General features: G+C 40.1%; 1 protein-coding gene across 5 annotated transcripts; it reads right to left on the bottom strand.

The window, feature by feature from the left end:
• Positions 1 to 24: 24 nt before the first annotated feature.
• On the bottom strand, positions 25 to 26,287 carry si:ch211-67e16.4. Of its 5 annotated transcripts, none has more exons than XM_012856432.3 (10): positions 26,072 to 26,287; positions 11,632 to 12,098; positions 11,414 to 11,557; positions 10,954 to 11,174; positions 8,642 to 8,773; positions 6,420 to 6,507; positions 6,085 to 6,290; positions 5,913 to 5,999; positions 2,026 to 2,104; positions 25 to 881 (listed from the first exon to the last, which is right to left on the bottom strand). In XM_012856432.3, exons 2-10 carry the CDS (start codon positions 12,065 to 12,067, stop codon positions 622 to 624), a joined length of 1,653 nt encoding a protein of 550 aa, XP_012711886.2. In that variant the 5' UTR covers positions 12,068 to 12,098; positions 26,072 to 26,287; the 3' UTR covers positions 25 to 621. The 5 variants fall into 5 exon arrangements, with proteins under 5 accessions (XP_012711886.2, XP_021168521.2, XP_021168522.2 ...); XM_021312846.2 differs by having other exon boundaries at positions 6,085 to 6,248; XM_021312847.2 differs by having other exon boundaries at positions 11,719 to 12,098.
• Between the last annotated feature and the right edge of the window lie 1,708 nt (positions 26,288 to 27,995).

The raw sequence follows: 27,995 nt of genomic DNA, 5'->3' as shown, positions 1-27,995 counted from the left end.
TTGGAATGAACAGACAGCACACAGTTTGAAGAACACAATATTTATTGAAGTGAACTTTATTACCTCAACACTGAGAATTTAGAGCAGCGGTCCACAATTCCGGTCCTCAAGGGTCAATTTCCTGCAAATTTTTGACGTGTCTCTGGTCCAACACACCTGCATCAAATGGCTGAAGTCCTTCTTCAATCTGCAGTCAAGTTCTGTGGTCAGAGTCCTGCTAATGACCTGATTCTATGACTCGGGTGTGTTGAAGCAGAGTAACAAATACAAGTTGCAGGACTTTTGGTTGTCCGTTGAGGACACGAATTGAGGATCACTGCTCTAGAGCAACATTAGTGATGCTTTCTGAATACATGAACTGATTCCTAATAAAACAACTTCAGAGTTCACCTGTGCACCAGCTAATCTACTCATCATAGGATTAGAAACATGTTTGTTAAATGTGTGACATTTTATTTTGCATGCTTTGAATCTCAGATTCTGGCTGGAATTGGTGTTGTATTCTTTTCCTTCGTGTGTGGTTATGGTGCTTGTAATTTTGCTCTGCCTCCCAACCTTTTATTAAGCCTGAAATTAACTTCATGCTGGAATGCGGACTGTGCTGTTTTTTTCAAATGAGGTTCACTGTGATATATGTACATCTGTCAGTATGATGCTCTGTGGGGACTGGCTGACCCGATCATAGGAGGATGATGATGATGATGATGATGATGATGATGATGTCACTGCATGCTCATGTGGGACTACGTTGGGGCCTCGCAGGATCAGGGAGGAGGAAGTGCCGGCCGGTAGGATGGAGGGGATGCTGTTTGCAGAAACGTTGCTGAGGAAGCTGTTGGCGGGAGGAGCTACTGAGTTGTGTCTCTGCTGGCTGCTGGGAGCTGAAACCCAAGAGATCAATCGTTGCTCAACGTTCACAAAAACAGATTTGGCATAAAGGAAAAAATTACCCACATAGTTTAGCTCCGTTTTAAAAATCCAAAACAATCAGGTCAATATTAACATACACTAAATAGATAAATTGTTACATTTGTTATGTCAATAAATATTACTAAAAAGCAGTTTCAATGCTTAGTCCACAATCATAATCAGATTCTACTTAAAATCCTGAGCTAAGTGGGTACACAGATCTATAAAGCATTAAAACGGCCCTTTAGACAATAGTCTAATCACGTTGTGATAAGACAATTTATAGATAAAATATTTTTGCTCCAATATAAAATTGTCAAAGTCCAAATTTTTACAATATCAATGCATTATCATTTTAGATAAAGAGCTAAATCTGAAAATTCTAAATATTTTCCCACATACTAATTTCCCTTGCTTATCCACACATAGAAAATGCTAAATAAAGTGCAGATTTTTCTAAACACACCCCCTCCTCCCTCTTTTTCCATATAAAATTCGGTCTGGGTTCCCAAGTGGGATGGGTTTTATAGGAAATGGTCCGCTGTCAGGTCGTTCTAATGGTATGTGGTAGAACGTGCTAGTCAGGTTTGCTCTAAGGCGAGGACCAGTGAGTCCCTTGTGTCACCAGCGGTTCTGTTCATGTTGGAGTACAGACTCTTGTAGTTTTCTTTTGCTTGATATTCTGATAAGTAAAACAGGATGTTGCTGCTTAGAGTGTTGGACAGGAAAAACGACAGAAAAAAACATTAGCCTGCAGGATGATGCCACGTGTTCTGTCTTGTGTCTTTTAGACCAGAACAGTGAAATAAATGTATTTTAAGCCACAAGAGCTTTATTGGGGTTACTTCATATGTTGCCATGGAGACATGATTTAAGTTGGAAACTGTCTGAGCAGTTCAACCAGGAGAGCAAATAAAGACTTTAAAAGCCATAAGCAGGTTTTCAATGGGGCTGTCCAATTAATCCTCTCTGTACTCCAAATTCAGCCTCTGGTAATAGGAGGAATATCACAACAACTGATCCTCGGTTAAATTCTACTGCCAATACTCTGCATTACCAGGATCATCTGACTTTGTTCTGTATCTGAACTCAACACGTGATCCTGTCCTTTCTTACCACAAGTAGGTCTGTGCTGCTGAAGCTGACTGCTGACAGGAACACCAGCCTGAGTGACAACTGCAGCGCCCCCGTGAGCCTGACAGTGAAAGAGAACTTGGAATTATTCTTGTATCTTCATTTTAATTTCCTGTTGAGGAAAAAAATCAGTGCCCCAATCATTCCATGTTTTCTGTTCTTCTTCAAACAAGGAAAATTACAAGAAACACTATTCTGGAAAATGAGGAACATTTTATGACATAGCTTACAAGAACAACATAGAAAACAATTACTGACATGTTCAACACATTTCTTTATAGAAATATTTTCAAAGACAATTTTCCCCCAGATCTGATTAGTCACATAGGCCTACTGAAAAAAATCTGAACTGTTTTCTCCAATGCATTCCAACTTTATTATTATCATTACCTGGGCATGGACTTCAATACACCATTTTAAGTTTGATAAAAATCCAGTAAATGTGAGGGACAAGTATTTTGACAGATACGTGACAGTATTTGATGGCTTTGAAACAACAACTTGTATCAAAGACCTTGCAGCCCAGCGGTATGAAAAAGTACCCCCCCCCCCCCCCCTTCTTTGTATTTCCTTCTTCGTTTGCTTTATATGCTAAAATACTTAGTAGCGATACCGTGCAAAATTAGTATTGTATCCGGATGCTGTATTTGAGTATCAATACTTTTCAGAATATTGATACTTTTGACAATCCTACTCTATACCAGGTAGTGGTGATATACATCAAGAGGTTTCTTGCTGACCCTCCAAAAGAAAAAGAAAAGATAACTAAATCTCCAACCGAATTCCTCACCCTTGATGGTCAGTCATTTTCAGTGGTCAATACTATTGTTTAGTTATTTGTGATCTATAAGTATCAATTTATTAAGTACTCAGTATCAGTACTTGGAATCGGCAAGTATATAAACTGAAGTACTCATACTTGTACTCGGTCTGGAAAAAACTGGCATCGGGACACCCTAGGCAAGCTGCTTTCTTGGGGGGGGTAATCACTTTCACATGTACGTTTGGATTTTTTTCTCCCTTAATAATAAAACCCATTGATTAAAAACTGCATTTGTCTTATCTGTGACTAATATTTAAATGTGTTTGTTCTGAAGCACTTAAGTGTGACATCATTCAAAAAAGTAAGAAATCAGCAAATCAGCAAACACTTTTTCACACAGCTGTATTATATGACACCAGATGAAAAAAATTATGTTATTTTGGATCCAGAAAGGCTGACCTCAAAGAAAACCATAAGTCAGTGCATTAATTTGGCCTGGAGAAGTCTTAAAAAGTTATTTTAGGAATCTTTAATGAGTTATTTTCTAAGACAAAGGTGATTCTAAACATCATCTTCAACCTGATGTTCATTTAGCATCTTTAAAGGTCATCATTTAGCCCTGACCATGTTCACCTGGCACATCGCTATGGAAGAAATATTGTCTGACTTTTTTAGACATTGAATTTATAACATTTAATCTTTATTCTATGAAATGATGTCAATGATATTTTAAATTTGCCAGCATCAACTTCACCTACAAAAACTCACTTGCATGTGTGTTGACCTTCTGCTGACTCAACTCAAAGCAATCAACACCAGATCGAGTCAGATTCTGCTCATTTGATCACTTCACACAGCGGTGCATTGGGCAAAGGTGAGTCGCTTAATTAGGGCTGTCATAAATGATTATTTTAGTAATAGGTTATTCTATCGATTATTCTGACAATTAATTGAGTAATTGGATTAAAAAAATGACAATCTGCATATTTTTCACATAATTACTTAAGATTATTTTATAAGTAATAGAAAATAAAGAAAAATGCAAATTAGAAAATAATTTAATTATTTTCTGAATAAGGATAAATCTGTAGCTAAAAAGTTCTATGCTCAAAATGTTTAAAGTCCAGCCCTTTCTGGTTGACTTATCAATACAGTGCCTGTGCCTTTGTAGTGAAAATGGTCACAAACAAAATGCATAAAGGTTCACTTGCAATATTAGATTCTGGATTTCTTTTAGATTACAAAGTATAATTTTATTCATACAAAACAGAACCCTTCTAGTGTAGTTCAGGGCTAAGGTAAACTGTTAGTTTTTAGTTCACAAATAGACAATAAAATAATTGCACATTCAACAAAAAGGTAAACAACAAATTTAAATTCAGGCATAATAAATACTGCCTTTTTTCAAACTATTACCTGTTTAATAGAATAGAAATACCTCAACTGTCCCACAGTGGGGAAATTTGCATGTGACAGTGGCAAAAACTGGTGTGCTTAGACACCAGACTGACACAACACAAGATTGACTAAAATGAAAAGAGCTCAATTTAAATTTAAACTGTACAGCAGAAGAGAAAGAAAAATACAGTGTAACTATTAATAGAGCGGAGTTAACCGCCAATTACAGAATGCCGTAATATTTTAGTCAAACTTTTTTTGTTGCACAAATTAACAAAAAGCTGCAAAGACATCCATAGAACAGAACCAGAACCAAACTCCCCTCTAAATTGATCACTCTGATATGTCTCTGCAGGATTTTAGTGGAGCCTGCACTTAAAGTTATTGTTCTCCCCAAAATCTTTCAACTAAAAACCAGATGCTTTGTTTCTGCCTGTCCCTCAGTTAATTTTACAGGACAACTTAACAAACTCACCCTCTACTCATATCTGTGCTCGCTGCACCCCTCCCTGTTTCCACATAATGGAAATTTTAAGTATGAAAAAAAATCCTGGTGAGGACATGAGGATACTAGAATTTCAAACTTGATACTAATACCAAGAAATATATGCAATATAATTTTCGAGAACATTTTTAAGGCACAGGGTTATTTCTGGTTAACAAAAAAAATGGGCTGTTGCCATGTAGCAAGAAGGTCCTGGGTTCAAGTCCTACCCTTGCCCTTGGTCTTTCTGCATGGAGTTTGCATGTTCTCCCTGCGCATGCGTGGGTTCTCTCCGGGTACTCTGGCTTCCTCCCACAGTCCAAAAACATGACTGTTAGGTTAATTGGCCTCTCTAAATTCTCCTTAGGTGTGAGGATGGTTGTTCAGGGGCCCTTGGAACTTTTCCTCCCTATTTGGCGCCGCTGCTTCCTTGTTTAGCAAAACATTAGACCAGATAACACTAATAGTATAAGTGTTAATATCCTTTATGGAAGTGTCTACCTTTGATTTAGTTGTGCAGTCATTTTATTTTCTTGGAATTGTTTATTCTTCTCCTGCAATTGACAACTTCCACTTGCCTGTCACTTTGCTGTTGATACAAACAACAGTCATACTTAGGGACAAATAGAGAATCGTTCTAAACTAAATAAATCTTTGTCTTATAACAAACATGGATTTGGCACATACACATTTTATAGTCGAATCAGCATCAGCATCGTAGAATTCCTTAAGATCATTTTGCATTATATTTTCTTCAGTGATGAACAACAGCAGCAAGGTAGGTTGATACTAGGGTGACCAGATCTCAGATAACCAAATGTGGGACATATTGCATGACAGAAGGGTGCTTGTGAGGGACTATGCGGGACACATAACCAACACTATGATGACGTCATACATTTGATCAGTTTTTTTATAAATAAGAAAGAGAGCAGGTTACAGAACATATGTCACAGAAGGGGGTCTGTTCTCTCCAAATAAAATAAGAAAACATCTGCCTTTTAAACATCTGGCTTTCCAGCAATGGCCTTAACGGCCTGCTTCTCAGAGCCTCTCTCTCTCTCTCTCCAAAACAAAACAAAGTCGACTATGATTTAGCAGCTGTTGTGCAAAATGGTTTAATGCAATTATATAAAGTTATAACACAAAACTATATTAAATCTTTTACCTAACAATAAGAAAGAAAGCATTTTAAACAGAGGATTTCTGTGTATCATCACTGACCTGAGTCTGGTTCAGACAGGCCTGGAGCTTCCTCTTTGCTCTCCATCTTGCTACCCTCAATCTGGTCTTTTCTCGACGCTCACGCACCTTAAACACAACATCCTCATCTGAATCCAACCCAACACATTTCCAGAGCATGAGAATAATCTCAGCGAGATCCTAAACTTCTGACCAGGTCTGCCAGCAGTGGTTGAGGCAAACTTTTCTCCAGCTCCCTGCGTCTGTTCAGGTTTCTCCTCCGCAGCTCGTTCCGCCGCAGTTTGTATTCTTCATAAAGACTCAGGTCTTTGGCCCAGGGCCGCACTGCCTGGCGGGGCAGCAAACTGGACTGCATGGCTGTAGTAGAGGGCAATGAGCCAACCAACTGAGGCAGTGCATCTTAAATGGTACACAGAAACACATAAAAAACAGATAATCTGCGAGGAAAGGAAATTATATAGGATCCATTCAAGAGTTCAGTCATGGACCATGATCACTGTGACTACAGCCACACAGACATCTACTCACAGATGCAGGGCCCATCTGGGCTAAAATTGGAACTAGGGATGATCGTGTTTGCTGACGGTCTTGTTGGCTCCATCACCAACCTTTGAGCCTGCATGTACAGCAAGGACCACAGGTCAAGCAACCTCAAAGATCTCATCTCTCTTCAAACCTGTGGGGGCTAGGCCTGTCATGATAAGCAATAAATCAATTAATCACACAATAAATTTTGATCACATGATTAATTAAAATAAGCTTGATAAGTTGCATATGCATGCTCCCCGCATTTCCGATCTCCTCTCTTTGACAGCGGATAACAAAAGGTTTCAGTACGGTGCATCCGTGTCTAAACACCCTTCCCTTCTCTTTTCTCACAGTTTGTTGGGTAGGCACATGCTCAAAGTTTAGCATGAGAGAGCCGGAGAAACGCTGGTAAAGAAAATGGAATTGGTGTCACATTGGTGTCTCATTGTGATGGAGGACTTCAGATAGGCAGGGACCATGGAGAGCTGCAGGGATAGGTTGAAGACGTCCAGAAAAACCCTGCTAGTAGATCAGCACATGCTTTTAGTGTCCAAACTGACACCATGTCTGGACCTGCAGCTTTGTTGATGTTCTTTAAGGTGGAGGTCACTCAGTGCAGCTGCAGGACGAGAGGCTGACGCTGCACCTCTGGCTGAGGACTATGTTCAGACCCGCTGGTGCTTGAAGAGTTGAAGTGTGCGAAGAAGCTGTTAAAGGTTTTTGGGGAGAGCTAGATTGTTGCTGAGCTGCTGGTCGCTGTGCTTATATTCTGTTATGTGGGTTATTGTGGCTGAAGTGGTTCTCAATGTGCTGCTTGTATCTGTGCTTTGGCCTACAGCAGGGTTAGTGAGGTGAGGTGAAAAAAGGGCATCCAGAAGGCAGTCTGTCTCCTGATCTGAAAGCTGTGTCCCCGGCCTTCAGCCGGGAAGGTCTACAAATGGATTCTGGCTGAGAAACATTCTGATTGTCTTTGTGGGTAGGACAGCATCAGTGCATAAGTGAATGTAGGACAGCACAGATGATGTGTTTTCCTCCAGATCACCGCTCTCTTTAAACACTTCCCAGTCCTTACGTTCCAAACCTGAATGGTTCTGACAATGGGTCTGGTTCTGCAGATCAGGGGTTTTTAGGCAAGGATCCGGTTCACAGAGATGTGATCTGAGAATCCAAAGTGAGGAGCTACTGCAGCCTTTTATGCTCCTGGGATGTTGCAGCAGACCTAGTCTAACATATTGTTGTCTCTGGTTGGAAACTTTATTACTGGTGGTGTATATATTTATTATTTATCAATATCACTTGTATTTATAGGGTTATGCCAAGTTCAATACACTTCAGTTTAAAGTAAAGGCTGAAGGAGGGACCACTGCCCTTTGTTTCAGTGACAGTCCTTCAAACAAATGTCACAAAACCTTTGTTGCACTTCCAGGAACTGTGTCAATTTAAAAAAAAAACACACACACACACAGAATATCTGTGCTGAGAAGAATGTGAGATTTCTAGAACACACCCAGTGCAGGGTGCAGGGCCGCTACATGCATTTGATCATGGCGCACCACACCAAAATAAAAGCTGCCACATCCTCAAAATGAGTAAAAAAATATGTTAAAACAATGTAAAGCATATGATATAGCATGCCTACTGTATATTTGCACACTTGTTTTAAATCATAATCAGAGTTTAAAATGAATTTAAATATCATGGGATGTTAAAATGTCCTTTATTTTGGAAAACTAACACCTCCAGCTCCTCTGTCTTGCTGCAAAGCTGCTAGACAGTGCAGTGTTTCCACCTTAGTAACTCTGTCATTATATCTAGTGACTTTTCTCTGTGTTTTTGGCGATTTAGCAACTTGAGGTGAAGGCAGCGATCTCGTGACAGCTGCTAAGGCTGTGCGAGGTCACTATATTCCCTCAGCGCTGTCTCACAGGCAGCTGCCTCATAATGAAAGCCCTGCATGCACAGAGCAAAGAGAGCAGCGAGAAAACCTGCTCTGTTTTCACGTTGCAAATGTATAACGCAAAACTGATGTATACATTATTTCATAAAGTGCTGTTAACATATGTTGTATTTTAATTACATTTTAACGAGTGACCCCCATGTTTGACCACTACCACAGTTTAAAAAAATACTTGAGGAAAGCCAGCAGTGTAAAATGAAATTTGGATTTGTAAATGATTTTCTCCATAACAGTTAAATATTTCCTGAACAAGGCTAATCATCACCTCAGATTCTGGGGCTCGACACTGTTCCACCTGGCAGTCCAGCAGCAGGGTGGTCATTACTTGCTGCTCCTCTGCAGGCTCCTCCTTAATACAGATCACCTCCTCCTCTTCCTGCTGGACCTCCTGCTTCACCTGCAGACAAGCAAAGCTTTAGGACTATCATTACAAAACTGCTTCAGAAATATTTTAAGCCTCTGATTTGAATCCTGATCCAATTCTCTCCATGTCAGCCTGACAGTTCAGTGTTTTTTTTAAATAAAACTGTAAATAATGTCCAAGAAATAGTACAATAAAAAAAAGCTAAATATAGTCACATCAGCAAGCAAACAAAACAAGTGCAGAGGGTAAAAGAGTTACTTGAAGAACACCTAAATGAATATCAAATGTTCTGCCACCCTGAATCAAATATTCTGTTAAACTTACAGGACACTGAATGTCAAAATTGTTTAAATATGTAAATGTTCATCTTATCCAAAGCAAATTTGAAACACTAAGTGACAAAAGCAGATCAAACCAGATATTAACATGCACTGTATAAAAAGACAACATTTTTTCTTGCCGCTTGATATGAAAAGGGGCCCAGTAACATATTTTGATCATAAAAAGAAACACAAAAAACCATATGTTCAGCTTCAAACAAAACAATATATGCCAAGCCATTATCCTGACAGTGTTTACTTAGTCCATTTTGAGCCTGAAAAGAACTTTGCACTGGGTGTGATCAGCTGATAAATAGTGCTGCGCCATCTGCCAGGAGTACCATGGAGCTATCAGAAAGCAAGATGATGGTACCTCTGGTCAGGTCGTCTTGTTATGGTAAATATACACACAAAAGTGTTTGTTTACTCACAAATAGAGCATAAACAAAGTGTAAAATAGACATAAAATATAATAAACTAACAGACCATGACAATTTAATCCGAAAACCATTGTATGCAACAAGAGAGAGCTACTGATGGAGGAAATTTGTAACGTCAAGGCCCCTTTAAATCTTTTTCCCTTTTTCCAACTGTTAGAATTGACATTATTTATATCTGCTACATGAGCAAAAGAGATTCCCACAAAAAAACCCCAAAAAAAACCTGTTTTTCTAAAGTTCCCTAGTATTTGGTAAATTCCCTTTTCCACAGTATAACTTTGGCCAGAGGCTCTACTTCTCCTTCCACATGGTTCTGGAGGTCTGGAAGTTTGGCCCATTCCTCCACACAGAACTGGTAGAACTGGGTCAGGTCTTAAGACCTCTTTGCTCACACACCTTGGCTTTGGAATGGTAAATTCAAGACATTGACTTTGGTGTACTCAAGCATCATTGTCACTACTTTAGCAGTATGTTTATCGTCTCTATGGAAGGCTGTTTTTGTCCAAGCTTTAATTTCCTGGCTGATGTCTTGAGGTGCTGCGTCAACACTTCCACATAATGTGTTTTCCTCATGATACCATGCGTTTTGTGAAGTGCACCAGTGCCTCCAGCAGCACCCTCACAGCAGGATGCTGCGACCCCCATACATAACAGCTGAGATTATGTCCTCACGCTTTCCCATTTTCCCTCGTTTTGGCCAAACATTTCAATTTGACTTTCATCAGGCCAAAGAACATGTCGCTAATAATTCAGATCACCGTCCCCAAATTCATTTACAAACTATAATGTGGCTTTTTAAGTTTCTTTTGAAGTAACAGCTTCTTCCTCTCTGAGGGGCCTTGCAGCTCTTGTCGGTCAGAAAGTGTTTTATTTAACTGTAAATGTTGCTCCTGTTTACATGTTCATTTCACACCAGAACATGTTCGTCTCTAAGACACAGAACCCGTCTCCGACCTGAACAGTATGATTGCTGGACATCGCCATGCTTAAACTTCCATATTAAATGCTTGCTTGAGATGAATGCAACACCTTCAGGCATCTGCTGATTGAACCCAAGGAAGAACCAGATCTGTGGTCCATCTTCCTGATGTCTTGGCTGCTTTCTTTGGACCACTGGCGTGTCTCAAATCAACCCAAATATGTATTAAACTAACAGAATCTTACATAACCATGACATCATCACCTGGACTTTCCCAACATATTCAAAGGTGCAGAAACCTTTTTGTATGTAAACCTCTGACTAAAGGAAATGTAAAAAGATTTTCTCTTATTATTGTTGAGATTGAGCAAACAGAAATAATTGTAGCCCTACTAATGCAAAATAAGAAAAGTTTAGTCTGATTATTAAAAACAGGTCACATGTCCCTTTATACAATAAATATCTGGTTGAGGTAAACCTTTTCCTACTCAGTTTGAAATAAAGATGAGATAATTACTAGATGTGTGCTGTCACCTCTAGGGCAGAAGAGGGCAGCATGGAGCTGTCAGCCTGAGAAGAAACCTCTAGGGACAGTGGGACAGGCGCTGTCTGTTGTCCTGACAACGTCAGCGTCCTAACAGAAGGAGAAGCCTCGGCAGATCTTTCTGCTTGAGGTTGCATGGTGATGGTCCATTCCACATCCGGTTCTACATCCTCCCTCTGAGGTGCGTCACGCTCCGAATGACTAAATAAAACTGCACAAAAGAAAAGAGGTTTAAGTCCAAGTTTTTAAAGCGTGCCTGCAGCTACACGGCTTTCTGTCTCTTTGAACCATTCCAGATCCTTTGTCTCGCATCACATGTTACAGAAGCAAAAAGTACAGGTATAGTTTCTACACCTCCACCTTACCAGAGCTGCTGGGCTGAGCAGAGCACAGAACTAGAGCATTCAGTAGGCAGATGTGCAGCAGCACAGATATCTACACGTTCTGTACCTGCACTGCTGTCCAGAGACTCGGCAGACATGTTCACACTAAGTGTGGCTGGAAGCAGCAGTTCTGATGAGTCTGAGCTGGCCCCATCTGAAGGAAAGCTAACTCTGGCTGCTTGTCTGCTCGTGCTATCTGAAGAGGTGCATTCTGGGGACAAAAACAGAAGTGAGTGGTAAGATTTTGAAGAAGAAGCAAAAGTCTCACATCTCACAGGTGCACACCTTGGCTGCTCCTAAATAGTGCTTCCTCTGCAGATTTGTGAGCTGAACGTAACAAAGGCCCCTGTGTAGCCGAGACGCTGGCCTCACCACTCTGCATCCGGGTAAAGGCGGGAGGCTGGATGCGAACCAGCGCGGAGGCCGATGCTCTCTGCTGCAGCTCTTCCTCCACGCCCTGCCTATAGTACTTGAGCTTCAGCTCAGTGTAGCGCAGCTTGGCTCGAATGTTGTCGTTCTCCTTCTCCTTCAGGGCCTTCTCCCTCTGCAGTGTAATGACATTCCTCTTCATCAACACCACTTGAGCTTTCAGCTCCTCGAACTTCACTCCAACCACTCTGAGCATTTCAGCCAGCACCGTCTCCACCGCCGTGTTCACCGCTCGCTCCACGACTGTGCCCATCTGGCCCCGGATCAGCGACACAGCGATGCTCACGTCCATTTCAAAAGGCCTCTGATCGTCAAATATTTACCTATACATCAGCAGTTTTGTAAAAAAAAAAAAAAAATCATCTTTATAGCATTTAAAATATGAACTAGTATGAATACATGGAAAGTAAAACACTTTGAAAGCTATATGAGCATGACTCAGTTAATCTTTGTGGCTGTCTCCTTATAGAGCAAATAAACAGAAACCAAACATATGTTGTACAGACAAAACCTCCTTGTTGACTTCACAATAAGAGCTTTAAGCATATAGTGTAATCTGAACTTCAAAAAACTAATTTTAAGGTGACAAAACAGATTACTGCCGCTCTTGGCTCATAAACACAAAACCTTCTGAACGCTGGGCAGAGGTGGAATTTCTTAAAAGGACAACAGAAATGTCCAGGGCTTTAATAGTCAATTGATCAATTGTTTTCTTGGATTGATCAAATAATCTAAAAACAGATTCTCAGAACAACATACCTCAATAAACAAGCATTTTGAACTAAAAAACAAACATTTGTTGCACTTTTTAAATGCAAGCCAAAAACATGTAAAAAAAAAAATCGGATAGCAAAGAGGTGCTCATAAGAGTTTTCTTTTGTTTTTTACAAAATTGGAACCAGGTCAACCTAAAACTGCCACTTGAGCAGTTGTCGATGGACCAAATTTACAGACAAAAAAGATTTTTCATCTTAAATGCAAAGGTCTGGTCAGTGATTATTCATTACTAAATTAGTTGATGATTACTACAATAAACAATGAATCCCAATAATCAATGTCAGTGTTTCACATTTGTTTGTTAAATGTACAATTTAAGTATTTAACTGCAAATGTTTATATTTCAGTTTATCTATATAGCATCAATTCATACCACTTCACAATTAAAAAAAACTCAATGAAATCATACTTACTAATTAAAAGTCCAGTACACATATTAATTTTGTTTTTACGTGTCCTGTCTGGCAGTGTAACATTAAGAATTGCTGTCTTAATGCCAAAGAGAGCGCAACAGATTTTACTTTCACCAGTGGAGCATTACCCCGGGCGCACATTGAATGCAGTGTGGGTTGCGGTCCTGATCCAGTTCCGGTTTTCTACAAACCCCGACGCACACTGCTCCCAGGCCAGCTGTGACTCCGGTTGTGGAAACGTTACTTTCTGTTGCTATCTCTCATAAATGATTAAAAAACTGGTTTTGATTTTTTTAGGGCAAAACTTGCTGTGTGCCTAAATATCCCATTTCATCCTCCAAAGCCCCTCTGTTTCCTCATATTTGTGTCGGCGTTTTGTTTACGCTAGCCATAGTGCTCCGCTTGATTTATATATGTATGAAGTTTTATTGTATTTTATTCTGGAAATATTTCTTGTTCAATGGACACTGAAACAGGAAGGTAGAAGAAAAGAAGAATTAAAGATGAGACAAAATGCTATAAGGGAGAAAAGTAGAGTGCAACACAATCCGACCCCCAGACGACCCATGGACCCATCTGCCCGTACATGGGGCAAACATCAACCGAACAGGCCAGCCAACCAGAGGCCACCCCAAGAACCCTAAGGTGTAGCCTACACCCACACAGCCTTCCCTTCATACCTAAGCCCCCCGCCATATTCCAGGGGAGAGCAGAGGCGCCAGCGCCAGCGGCAGCCCCAGCCGACCCCCGGGACTCAACGCCCAACCCCAGTCCAGACCCTGATCTGGTGGCCTCCTCCTCCTCCTCCTCCTCCAGGCCCCTAACTCTGGAAGGCAATCGGAGAACAGGGTGGCCTGCCTTCGCCTGCTCAAATGTCATGTTGTCCAAAGTTGTTATCAAGTGTATTTAAAACTGCGAGGGCCAAAAGGGGGTGCCCGGTGCATTGTAAATACTCCCACACCGCATATCACGATACACACCCAGGTTGGGTTCAACCCCCCCCCCCCTCCTCCCTCCCATCCCCCCACTAGCAGAATGCACTCCCTGAAGGTGAGAGCATCTGCCATGAGATGTAATGTCCATACCATACTCCAGCTTGACAGGCCCCAAAGCCCGGCAGCGCACCAGAGGCCCTGGGAAGGGCCATACCGGCCCAAACCCACAGTAACATACTTCATAGAACCCAAGCCCACAAGGCCCCGACAGAACAGCTACCAGGTCGGCAACCTACATCCGCCTGCACAGAACCCCACCCCCCACCCCATAGCATCACAAGTGGCTGCCGGAGACTGCCCCAAGGCCCCCATGGGTCTGGTGGGCGCCTACTCTGGGCACCCCTTAGACTCCCAAGACTCAAGTACCCCACAAATCAGCCACCACGCCACACAGGACACATCCAACAACCCCCCACTCCCAGTAGGAGATGGCAATACATAGGGCAGTGAAAGCAAACTGATTTTTTCCCCCAAATTGCTATAATCCAAGTTATCCAGTAAGCAAACTGAGGGGGGCGGTGACACTTTGACAAGCCCTGACATATCTGGCCCCAGAACCTCTGAACAGGTATACTTAAGCAGTGCATGAATATAATTGTCAGGATTATCACCTGTGCAATAATCCTGCACAGGCAAGGAACAGATATTAGATTCTGAATAATCTTTGACCTGTATAGTGTACTCTATGAAGGATTTTGTATTGTGTTAGTTGTACATTCAGGTTCCTAGTCATTTTGAAAGTTCTTAAAGATATCTGAGACCAGGAGTTTTGTTCAAAGCTGACTGATAAATCCTCTTCTCATTTCATAACGGGAAGAGCTATTGAATCATGTAATATAGACAGTGTCTTGCCTAATTTAGACAATAGTTCTGGGGGGTTTAGATAAAGGAATTCTAATACATTTATTGGAATTTGTAAACCACCTTTACTGATGTTAAATTTATTTTTTATTATAGATTTAATTTGTTGATATTCTAAGAAATAGTTTTTTATTAATACCATATTGTACATTTAATCTATCAAATGTGATTAGGCTGGTTTAAATCTTATCTGTCGGACAGATTCCAGTTTGTTCATGTTAATAATAAATCTTCCTCAAACTCTAGGGTCATTTGTGGAGTACCACAGGGTTCAGTACTTGGACCAAGTCTCTTTACTATATATATGCTTCCGATAGGCAAAATTATCAGACAGCATGGGATTAATTTCCACTGTTATGCTGATGACACTCAGCTATATTTATCCATAAATCCTGATGAATCCAATCAGTTACTTTGACTGCAGTCATGTCTTGATGACATCAAAAGCTGGATGACTTTAAATTTCCTGCATTTAAATTCTGACAAGACCGAAGTTGTAATCTTTGGGCCAGAGTCCTCAAAAAATAAACTTCTTAACCAATCACTTAATCTGGGTGGTATTAACTTGGTCTCTGGTAATAAAGTTAAAAATCTTGGTGTTATTTTTGACCAAGACATGTCATTTAAATCACATAATAAACAGGTTTTCAGAGTTTCCTTTTTTCACCTCAGGAATATCGCCAAAATTAGAAATATTCTGTCCAGGAGTGATGCTGAAAAACTAGTCCATGCATTTGTTACTTCAAGGCTGGACTATTGTAATTCTTTACTATCAGGAAGTCCACAAAATGCAGTTCAAAGCCTTCAGCTGATCCAAAATGCTGCAGCAAGAGTTCTGATGAAAATCAACAAGAGGGATCATATTTCTCCAATTTTAGCTTCCCTTCATTGGCTTCCTGTTAAATCAAGAATAGAATTTAAAATTCTTCTTCTAACGTATAAAGCCCTTAATAATCAAGCTCCATCATATATCAGAGCCCTGATTACCCCGTATGTTCCTAACAGAGCACTTCGCTCTCAGACTGCAGGTCTGCTGGTGGTTCCTAGAGTCTCTAAAAGTAGAATGGGAGGCAGATCCTTTAGCTATCAGGCTCCTCTCCTGTGGAACCAACTCCCAGTTTTGGTCCGTGAGGCAGACACCCCGTCTACTTTTAAGACTAATCTTAAAACTTTCCTTTTTGACAAAGCTTCTAGTCAGAGTGGCTCATGTTACCCTGAGCTATCTCTATAGTTATGCTGCTATAGGCTTAGGCTGCTGGAGGACATCAGGGCCTATTTTTCTCACTCTACTGATTTCTACTGTTCTCCAGTTTTGCATTGCATTACATTGAAATGACTGTTGTCATTTTAGCTTTTAACTTTTTGTTCTCTCTCTTTTATCTTCATAGTAGGTACACCTGGTCTGGCGTTCTGTTAACTGTGACATCATCCAGAGAAGACGGCTCACCCACTACTACCATCTAATGTAGAACAGATTACTAGATCAATGTGTGCTTCTGTGCTTTTTTGTCTCTCTTGTTGTGTCTCTGCTCTGTCTTCTGTAACCCCAGTCGGTCGAGGCAGATGACCGTTCATACTGAGCCCGGTTCTGCTGGAGGATTTTCCTTCCCGCTAATGGGTGGTTTTTCTTCCCACTGTCGCTTCATGCTTGCTCAGTATGAGGGATTGCTGCAAAGCCATGTACAATGCAGATGACTCTCCCTGTGGCTCTACGCTTCTCCAGGAGTGAAAGCTGCTTGTCGGGACTTTGATGCAATCAACTGGTTCCCTGATATAGGACATTTTTGACCAATCTGTATAATCTGACCCAATCTGTATAATATGATTGAACTTGATTTTGTAAAGTGCCTTGAGATGACATGTTTCATGAATTGGCGCTATATAAATAAAATTTTATTGAATTGAATTGATAGATTCAGTTCCTTCAAAAATATGTTACAGGTATTCAATACCTTTACTCTTCCAGTAAGGGAAGAGTAAAGGTATTGAACATTAATTTCACATTAATTTTTTGTAGGCTGTCAGGATTATTCCAGATAGGTGTACGGCTGCACAGGATAAATGATGACTCCATCATTTTAAGAAACTCCCACCATGCTGTCAGAGAAGAGCTGATATTGATATTTTAAAGCAAGCCTGCGGTTGTATGTTTGAGTTAATAAATGGCAAGTCAGAAATCCTGATAATATATCTTGATTGTTCTGTGTCTTTAGGGATTATATTTTAATCATTTTGAGATGTATTGTAGCCTGTTTGCTAAGTAGTGATGGATGTTAGGCAGATCTAGTCATCCTTTATCTTTAGTCTCAGGGTTCTCCCCAGAAATTTTGAGTATAGTGGAGGGGCTGTCAAATTTCACCCGAAGCACCCAGGGTTCTGTAAAGAGCAGTTAATTGGCAGCAATGTAGATTTTGACCAATTTATAGAATAATCTGAAACCTTTGAGAAAAATTCTAGTAATCTAAGAGAGAGAGAGAGAGAGAGAGAGAGAGAGAGAGAGAGAGAGAGAGAGAGAGAGAGAGAGAGAGAGAGAGAGAGAGAGAGAGAGAGAGAGAGAGAGAGAGAGAGAGAGAGAGAGAGATGCTTTTTTTTTCGCGGCTCACTTTTATTCATAGTAGACTGACAGGAAGGAGGTGGAAGAAGGGGAGATAGTGATGTGTCCCTCCGTATCGAGGCTTCGAAGCATGTGTCGAGTAATCCAGGATGATTTCTGTAAAGCGCGTATCGAGGCTTGTATCAATGACGTATGTGGTGACGTTTGAAGACTCGCGAGCCGGCCATACCACAAGTGGTTCGCGGTTTGGCGGTTTACTTCAAATATAAGGGCCAGCAAAATGCAATTGATCCCCCTTCACATTTTGTGTACTTGGGACTTGATAGCAAATTTGCTAGACATCTATTAAAGCCTCTTTTTTTTTGCAATGGAACCAGCAACAAAAAGGAGATATTCCCCTGTCTGGGAACACTTTGACTTGATCTCACCAAATAAGGTGTGTACATTGTAATAATAAATAGTGTAATATAAATAAATGCGGCAACACAACGTATGCCTTGTTCTAATGTTTTTCTTTTCTAATTCTGGTATATTAAAAGGTGAAGTGTCTGTTGCGTTCCAAAGAACTTGGATACAACAACAACACCTCATCTATGCTGAGGCATTATAGAGCCCTCCAAGAAAACAAGGACACCAACCAAGGTGGACCAGGCTCAGGTAAGCCATTTTAGGATGCAATGATAAGACAGCATAAAAATATAAAATGACATTGTACGTTTGTTTTAGACACCATTAACTGATACTGTAAATAATTAATTAATCTGATTGATGGATTTTTTTGTCATCAGGAGAGAAGAAGGATGTGGATGAGGCCTTGGTCAATATGGTGATTGAGGATTCCCAGCCCTTCACTATTGTGGAGGACATTTGTGAAGAAATGTTACGGTCGTTTTTAGAACAGAACTGTGAATAATTTTAATAAGATGAATATCTGATCTGTTTTATGTGGTGCTAGTAATTCAAATTAAACAAATTTTATGCAAATGGAGATTACCTTACCTTGTTAAAACATGATGATAACATCATGTGAAAAAATGTTTTAAGAATAATAATAAAAAACAAAGGTTTTTGAAGAGTTGATCATTCACTTCTTTTATTGCCTTTTATTCAATTTAAAACATGCACTCTGACTCTATTGTTTAAATAATCACCTGTCTTCAAAGCTTCCAAAATACATCAGGGAGACTATTTCTCTAAATTCTCCCCTCCGGGGCTCGGGCACCGGCATAAGTGCACCCTCCTACCTGATAGTGTGTGGCCTGCTACTGTAAAAAGGTTTGACTGCCCTGGGGCTTGTGCCAATGAGCTTTGTTTGCGTCACACAAATTGCGGGCCGCATACTTTGAATTTACTGTGCTGTCTGTCATCCAGGCAAACTTAGGAAATATAGTGGGCTATTTCAAGAGCAGCACCACTGCAAAGGTGAAGTTCTTTATTTCATTGCAGTTTTGTCCTGCTGCAGTGACACCTGCATTGATCACTTTTTGATTGCTAATTTTCTAGGAGAGGCTGACACAGGTGCAAGAGCAAATGGGACAGCCAGCACTGAAGCTGGTTCAGGAAGTGGACACACGTTGGAACAGCACATACCATATGCTCCAACGTGTTTATAACCTCAGGGAACCTGTAGGAGCAGCTTTGGCAGGTCTTCGCACTGATGTTGCCCCACTGTCATCAGAACAATACCGTATGATTGCAGAATCTCTAAAAGTGCTGTCTCCATTCAACGATGCCACGGTCAAGCTGTCAGAGGAGAAAAAGGGTATCTGGATCTAAAGTAATCCCCCTTCTGTCAATGCTACACCACGCACTGGAGGAGGGAATGAGAACTCTCCAAACTCCAGGAAGCCTAATAATGGCTGAGAGTCTGAAGAGACAATAACGGGAGAAGCTGTTCACACTGCAATCGATGAGCACAATGTCACTGGCGACACTGCTAGATCCCAGATTCAAAAAGTTAGGCTTCTTTAGCCCAAATAAAGCAGCAGAGGCCGAGAAGAGACTCACAGCTGAATGTGCTGCCATTATTCGAAACAGCCCGTCCTCCCCCTCGTCTATGAGGTAAGGTCACTTCCAATATAAACTTGTACATAAAAGGATAGTTTTGTCCATATTAGTCAGAAGTTGTGCATAACAAACATTTGTAAACTCATAATTATTTAAATTGCATTCAAAAGATACAACATACAGTTTAAATAGTTACAACTTCAATAACTAATAAATACAAATTTCAAGTTTAAATTTATGCTTTACTCTTTATGAACACAAACAGCAGCGGCTGCTTGAGAATACAGATTTTTTCTTTGAGGATACGAATTCACAACAGTGGTCTGACGTCACGGTTTCCAAGGCTGGTTAATGGAGCACAGAGTGAGAAGATAGGAGCGGCGCATGCGTTCTTCAGACTGATCGTCTCTGAATGCATCGCGGCTGCAGCTTCATTCCAGACAGCGCAGAGATCACAGTGGTAAGTTAAAAAATTCCCTTTTCTGCTGCTGTTGTTCTTCAAAAGTATGTTTTCAGATCGTTTGAGGCGAGTACATTATACTTTTAAGCTTCCCTATTTACAGAGTTGGTAATTTAAAAAAAAGAGTCTGATTTATTTGTTTTGTGTTTATCAGGCTGACGCGTGTTGCTTTATTAACTCAATATTTGCTGGAATAAATTGTAAATGTCTCCCAAGGATGACAGCAGCATATATAATGGGGCTGGACGATAATTTAATAACAAAATATATCAATCGAAAGACGTGTGGCACAATAAGGGGGAAAAAAGGGTCGATGCCGTCTCTGATCCGGAGAGACGGCATCCATCCTACTTTGGAGGGTGCAGCTCTTCTTTCTAGGAATCTGGCCGGATTTATTAGTTCTCCTAAATGCTGACAACCCAGGGTCCAGACCAGGAAGCAGAGCCGTAGTTTAACACACCTCTCTGCAGCTTCTGTACTGTTACCCACCCATTATCCTATTGAGACGGTGTCTTTCCCACGGCCAAAACTTAACAGATCAAAAACTGATCTAAAAGGAACAAATCATAAAAATCTAATACAAATCCATACGGATCACTTTTTTGTCTCTCTTGTTGTGTCTCTGCTCTGTCTTCTCTAACCCCAGTCGGTCGAGGCAGATGACCGTTCATACTGAGCCCGGTTCTGCCGGAGGTTTTTCCTTCCCGCTAATGGGTGGTTTTTCTTCCCACTGTCGCTTCATGCTTGCTCAGTATGAGGGATTGCAGCAAAGCCATGTACAATGCAGATGACTCTTCCTGTGGCTCTACGGTTCCCCAGGAGTGAATGCTGCTTGTCGGGACTTTGATGCAATCAACTGGTTTCCTTATATAGGACATTTGTGACCAATCTGTATAATCTGACCCAATCTGTATAATATGATTGAACTTGACTTTGTAAAGTGCCTTGAGATGACATGTTTCATGATTTGGCGCTATATAAATAGAATTGAATTGATAAGAGTTGGTTATAGAGACAGTTTTCCTTCCTTCCTTTCAGCCTATCGTATTAGTTGATGCTGCAGTCACTGCTTCCTCTCAACCAATCGTAATCGCGGACCCAGGCACACCGCCACAAAGCCCCGCCCTCTCAAACCACAACACAGAGCACGTGAATATGTCGCAGCAAGGAGCGGCGGAGGAAACGGTCCCAAAACGGGGTTTTACTAGTTCGCCAGCCTGACGGAAATAAACCACAGTGATTTGTAAAATTTGCAAGGAACCGCTAAAAACAAAGTCTGCTAACGCAACCAACTTGTTTCATCACGTAAGCCACTCACACCCGCCGCAACGCGAGCTGTGTCAGCCCCACGCGACTCCGCGTCATCTTCTTTAGGAATGACGAAATTAGAAATTTAGAATCTAGAAATTTAGGAATCTTCTGGAAGTTCTTCCAAAACAAAGCAGGTATAGCAGCTAAACTGGGCTTCCTTCTTTGTGATAAAGAGTCCTGGCGGCATAAGGACATCACGCATGCAATAACATGGTTTATAGTGATGGATATGCTGCTGTTGTCTGCAGCTGAAAAACCTGGCTTCAAACAACTACTCGCCACTCTTGATCCGTGATATAAAGTTCTGGGATGCAAGTTTTTCTCTAACTGCGCTGGTCACATTAGTTTATTCTTTGTCAGTTTTTAATAACATCACCCAGGTCTCTTAAGTTGAGTCATTTTTCATAAAAAAAAAAAAAAAAAATCAGTTATGGTTAAAAATGTTGGTTAAATAAGAATTTAATTGGGATTGAGTGTTTGTGTGTGATATATTAAAAGTAAGTCATTTAGCAATATTATAAGAGCCAGGTTTTAAATCTTTTTGATAATTATCTATCGATCAATATGCATTTTTTTTATCAATATGATTTTTTCTATATCGTCCAGCCTTAATATAAAATCTATAAATAAATAAATTCTATAAATGTTTTTCCTATCTAAGTGAGTTTCATCTGAGTGAGGACACGAAGAATTGAGAGAAGAAAGAGGGAAAGAAAACAATAGTAACAATATATGAAAAAATACAGATATTTATTTTAGACAAATGTTTTATCTTTGGAACAGAATGAAGGTGTAATATATTCAACAAATTATTAACAGTTACTAACGTGGTTTAAAAACAAAGAAATAACTTCTATTAACATCTTATACAAATAGACAACACCTACAAACATACAATTAAAAATAGTTGAAATGGAAATTAATTTACTAATTATTTTATGTATTTTTACAGGTAGTGAAAAAAATGAAATGAAGCAGCATGTGAACATGACTAGAACTGATCTACATTAGGTCAGGTGTAGTCATGTTCACTTAAACATGCAGCCAGCTGGAGCAGCTTCCTGTCTTCAGCCGCTGGATGGTCATCCTCCTCTGGATCCACCTCCTCATCCTCCTCTGGGTCAACCTCCTCATCCTCCATGTCCAGCTGATCACCTGCTGCTATACTAATATTGTGGAGGATGCAGCAGGCGGCGATTACTTTTGGGGCAAACGTCGGGCGGACCTCCAGCACCCTTAAGAAGATGGAATGCCACCGTGTCTTCAGACCACCAAAGACACGCTCAATGATGTTAATCAGCCTTGGCGTGGTGCCTGTTGTAGCGTGCCTCCACTAGACCTGTACCAAATATAAAATTAACTTGTAATTTAGGTAATATGCTGATCTGTCTTAATCTTCTATCCAATTAATATAATCTATCAATTGTGTGTCATTGCTAGCTCTATTTAAGGACAAGAAGGTAAGAGATCTTACTGGCAAGCTGTTTTCCTATAGGATGCTCCACAGGCCAGCCAGTAGAGGGTCAGCAGCACCTCTATCTCCTGTGGCCATCCATGGACCTTCTGATGGGCAGCAGGTGAAGGAGGAGGACGATGGTGGCCCTGTTCAGCCTGAAGGCTGGTTTCAGGTCGCCTTCATTAAAAAATATTTGGAGGATTGGCACAGAGGTGTTTATCCTCACATATTTTGTTTCTTTTTCTTCCTGTAAATAAAAAATGGCAAATATTACCATAATTGTTTTTTCAATTCTCACCTTTTCACACCATAAAACTATTTGTGGTTAACATGCAGATTATTATAGTTCTCAAGAAAGAAAAGGTAAAATGTATAGTAGTAAATGGAACAAATGGCTTCCCTTCTCTGGTATTTCTACCATTTCACTGAAATAATTAACTTAACTAACTGCACACAATTTATAGATTAATCACTGTAACCTACTCCCTTTACTGTTACTAATATATAAAAATTATGTTTTCATTTTAATTCTTTACAGATAAATAGTCACAATTTCAACGTGATCACATGTTTAATACCATCCTCAATGTTGTTTTTTTAAAGATAAAAGTAGGAAATAGGCTGTCAATCTTAAAAAACCTACCAGTTGGCACAGACGCTCAACGTCGGACTTTTTATTAAAATTACGCACTAACTCTGTAAACAGGCCACATAGGGAAGCTTAAAAGTATAATGTTCTCGCTTCAAACTACCTGAAAACGTACTTTTGAAGAACAACAGCAGCAGAAAAGGGAATTTTTTAACTTACCACTGTGATCTCTGCGCTGTCTGGAATGAAGCTGCGGCCGCGATGCATTCAGAGACGGTCAGTCTGAAGAACGCATGCGCCGCTCCTATCTTCGCACTCTGTGCTCCATTAACCAGCCTTGGAAACCGTGACGTCAGACCACTGTTGTGAATTCGTATTCTCAAAGAAAAAATCCGTATTCTCAAGCAGCCGCTGCTGTTTGTGTTCATAAAGAGTAAAGCACAAATTTAGACTTGAAATTTGTATTTATTAGTTATTGAAGTTGTAACTATTTAAACTGTATGTTGTATCTTTTGAATGCAATTTAAATAATTATGAGTTTACAAATGTTTGTTATGCACAACTTCTGACTAATATGGACACAACTATCCTTTTATGTACAAGTTTATATTGGAAGTGATCATACCATACTCGTCCTCCTCCCAACCACACACATCAGAAGCTTCTCAGCCTGTGACTCGAGGTAATAGATACTGCATATACTCTTATTGTTGTTTAACAATTATTAATTATTGTATTTAGTCCCTTACAGCCTGTCTGTTTGTCTTAGGAAGCAAACTGTGGCATCGTTTGGACACCACAGTCTTACAGACTAGGGCTGAAAATGTCACTTCAGATGCAACAGTGGAGGTGCAGACGTACTTGGGTGAACAAAACATCGCCAGAGTGGAGAACCCCCTGGAATATTGGGAAAGAGAGAAAAAAGTATATCTCAACTTATACAAACTTGCTATTACTTTTCTCTGTACCCCTGCTTCATCTGTGCCTTGTGAAAGGGTATTTTCTAAAGCAGGTGAAATAGTTTTAAAGAAAAGAAACTGCCTGAAGCCGAGTACTGTGCAGAAGTTATTATTTTTAAATAAAAATCAATAAAATACTGACTGTGTCAGCAGTCAAAAAACAGTAACACAAGCACATTCACATGAAAACTCTCTCCCTTGTTTCCACTTTTCACTTTGTATCATAAAGACAGACATTTATTGTACACTTTTGGCACAATAGAGCAAATGAAGCACCCTAAAGCTTCGACACGTGAGTGAACCGATTGGATTGAACGCTTCAATGCTTTATGAAGCTTCATCTCACCATCACTAAGGGGAGAGACACGCAGCAAAGGATCGTGGGTCGGCTTCGAACCCAGGTTGACCTCGTCGAGGGCTAAAGGCCTCCAAAGATGGGTCGCGCTACCCGCTACGCCACGAGCATGCCCCCAATGAGATGTTTAAGTGCTGGAGATAAAGCACATAAAGACTTATTTTATGCTCTATACTGGTTTTATACCCTTAATATCATTAGATTGTCTAATTGTTGCTGCTGGTGGTTAAATAAAAATAGTAAACATTGAGGGGAAAAGCGGGCATCTTTGCCTGGTGCCCCTCTGGAGACAAAAGCTGGAACATGTTTGGGTTTTTGTCCTGACACTGGCTGTTGGGAAACTGTATAAAATTTTAAATTATCATTTGAATATAAAAGCACAAGTATGGGCGCAATGGTGGCGCAGCGGGTAACGCGACCCATGTCGGAGGCCTTAGACCTTGACGCGGTCGACCTGGGTTCGACTCTGACCCGCGGTCCTTTGCCGCATGTCTCTCCCCCTCTTCCACCGCCCTTTGGGACACCCCCAAAGTCCCAAAGTGGTGATTGTTAGATGGTCGCACCACATGATATTTCATAAAATGCAAATCATTGGACAAAGTTTGCTTGAATATTATGTTGGCAATAGAAATGGGAACACTTAGAACTGTTACACAGGACTGCAAAACTCATATGGAATCATGCCAAAAATGGCCGAAAATAAATTTGAATAAATTTAGAGTCATGTTTACAAAACAGTAGTTGAGGCTGGACAGTGGACTGATTTGATACTTTAAACGTTTGAAAAGATTACAAAAAAAGAAAATATCTAAAAAAAAAAAAGGAAATGATCTATAATAGATGTACTACATATATGGTATATTTTTATGCATATCAACCTTTTAAACTGAAATAAATGCAGTTGGACAGAAGATGGAGGTGTCACGCCAATGACCCAAATCTCAAGTGAAGATTTAATGTTCTTTCTTTGTGTGACTGAAACATGTTTGCTTCAGATTATTTATGTCTGCATTATTTGACAGCTTTTGCTATTGCTGAACTTTATATCAGTTTCATTTTGCATTTTAAAAGACCTTGCAATGAGGGTTTTAACTTTTCAACCCTTTTCAGAACAGTGCTGTCAACTAACCTCAAACTGTTTCTATTTGTGCTTCTTTCTAAATCTCTTTCTAAATCTCTTTCTCTGGTGTTTTCTCTGGACCAGCATCCAAGGGGAGCAGCCCGCTTGCGTTCTGAGAAGGCCGCAAGAACCCGGTTCGATTCCTGTTATAGGTGGCGGGTGTTATTATGAATGGGTTAAACGCAGAGACAAATTTCTCCCCGTTTAGAGGGAAATATATTTATTTAACCCCACATATTGACGCATGATTTTGAGGCCTACTGACACGTATTTTGACTGTATCCACAAACTAGATCTGCTCGCAGTCTTGAACCAAAACATGAAGCAGCATAGTAGTACGTTTACGGCAAAATGAGGTGCACTATAAATAAATGACTCTCCTTTTCTGTGTCCTGTAAATTAGTAACTCACACAGCTAAACAGAGACAGTTGTACTTACCGCTAATATTCTGGTACAGCTTCTCAAACGCCTTCTGGATTTACCGCTATTATTTTGACACAAACAGCTTGTGTTGCTTCCAATCACCGCCTCATATTAAAACCCCTTTGGACGAAAGCAAACGCTGCAAATCAATGGCAGCTGGATGTATTTTATATACAGCTAAAAACAGTGTAGCAACGCGTCAGCTGTTTCCTTCTTCTTCTTTCTTATCATGGCGGCTTGCAAGCGGCTTCTAGGTGCATAGCGCCACCTACAATACACTGGTGTGTAACATCAATAGCTTCCACCCACTAAATTCTGTTTTTTAGTTTTGTGTTACGCAGATAAATAAACGACGCTCTCCAAATTGACCAGCTTTTCTCTTTGTTCCCTTCATTTCCCAGTATTCCTTCCATTCTTTCACTACACACAGTCTCTCTTTAATTTCTGTACATTTCACAGTTCAATACATTTTCTACCTTTTCTTTTGCTCCACATCCCTCACATTTATCATTGTCTTCCTCCCAATTATATAATTTAATTCAATTCAATTCAATTTTATTTATATAGCGCCAAATCATGAACCATGTCATCTCAAGGCACTTTACAAAATCAAGTTCAATCATATTATACAGATTGGGTCAGATTACACAGATTGGTCAAAAATGTCCATCACTACTTAGCAAATAGGCTACAATACATCTCAAAATGATTAAAATATAATCCCTAAAGACACAGAACAGAATCAAGATATATTATCAGGATTTCTGACTTGCCATTTATTAACTCAAACATACAACCGCAGGCTTGCTTTAAAATATCAATATCAGCTCTTCTCTGACAGCATGGTGGGAGTTTCTTAAAATGATGGAGTCATCACTTATCCTGTGCAGCCGTACACCTATCTGGAATAATCCTGACAGCCTACAAAAAATTAATGTGACAAACTTCCCTTACTGGAAGAGTAAAGGTATTGAATACCTGTAACATATTTTTGAAGGAACTGAATCTATCAATTCAATTCAATAAAATTTTATTTATATAGCGCCAATTCATGAAACATGTCATCTCAAGGCACTTTACAAAATCAAGTTCAATCATATTATACAGATTGGTCAAAAATGTCCTATATCAGGGAACCAGTTGATTGCATCAAAGTCCCGACAAGCAGCTTTCACTCCTGGAGAAGCGTAGAGCTACAGGGAGAGTCGTCTGCATTGTACATGGCTTTGCAGTAATCCCTCATACTGAGCAAGCATGAAGCGACAGTGGGAAGAAAAACCACCCATTAGTGGGAAGGAAAAACCTCCAGCAGAACCGGGCTCCGTATGAACGGTCATCTGCCTCGACCGACTAGGGTTACAGAAGACAGAGCAGAGACACAACAAGAGAAACAAAAAAGCACAGAAGCACATACAATATACCATGACGATAAGTAGGCCCTACCCTTAGTCTCACCATTGTTACTTCTTCTTTTCTATTTCTCTCACCAAAATTCCTTGTTGATACAGATTTTTATATTTTATATGAATTTCTTACTTTTTCACCTTGATTCCACTTCTTTTGCCAAATTTCCATGTCTTTACTTTTGATAAAGGATTTACCCTCCCCTTTTCCAAAAGGAATAATGCGTTTTATTACCTCCTTTTAATTCCCTTTTAGTCAATTTATCTGCCATTTCATTAGCTTTTACTCCTTCCTCTGCTGGTACCCAACAAAACTGAACTATCCCTCTATAACCTAAATAAACTATCTTGAATTTCAAATAAGTCTTTTCTGTTGTCTCCTGTCCCTTGAATACTTTCTATAACTGCCTTTCAGTCCATGCATATCACCACCCTATCTGGTCTAACCTCCACCCACTGTAAATCTATTATGACTGCTACCATTTCTGACATGTCCTGATAATGTGTTAGTTATACATATTTGAAACACTGGTATA

Source organism: Fundulus heteroclitus, chromosome 7 (genome assembly GCF_011125445.2).
Source record: "Fundulus heteroclitus isolate FHET01 chromosome 7, MU-UCD_Fhet_4.1, whole genome shotgun sequence".
In the NCBI taxonomy this organism is placed as follows: Eukaryota; Metazoa; Chordata; class Actinopteri; order Cyprinodontiformes; family Fundulidae; genus Fundulus; species Fundulus heteroclitus.
The sequence above is the reverse complement of the archived record's forward strand: the minus strand, read 5'-3'. Positions and strand labels throughout refer to the sequence as shown.

Bases quoted from the DNA above. Each gene is read 5' to 3' on its own strand.
- si:ch211-67e16.4 (XM_012856432.3), bottom strand. From the start codon at position 12,067: ATGGACGTGAGCATCGCTGTGTCGCTGATCCGGGGCCAGATGGGCACA. The intron at 6,291-6,419 runs GTGAGTAGATGT...GTACCATTTAAG, and splicing joins CCCAGATGGGCCCTGCATCT to ATGCACTGCCTCAGTTGGTT. The intron at 6,000-6,084 runs GTCAGAAGTTTA...GTTGTGTTTAAG, and splicing joins AACCACTGCTGGCAGACCTG to GTGCGTGAGCGTCGAGAAAA.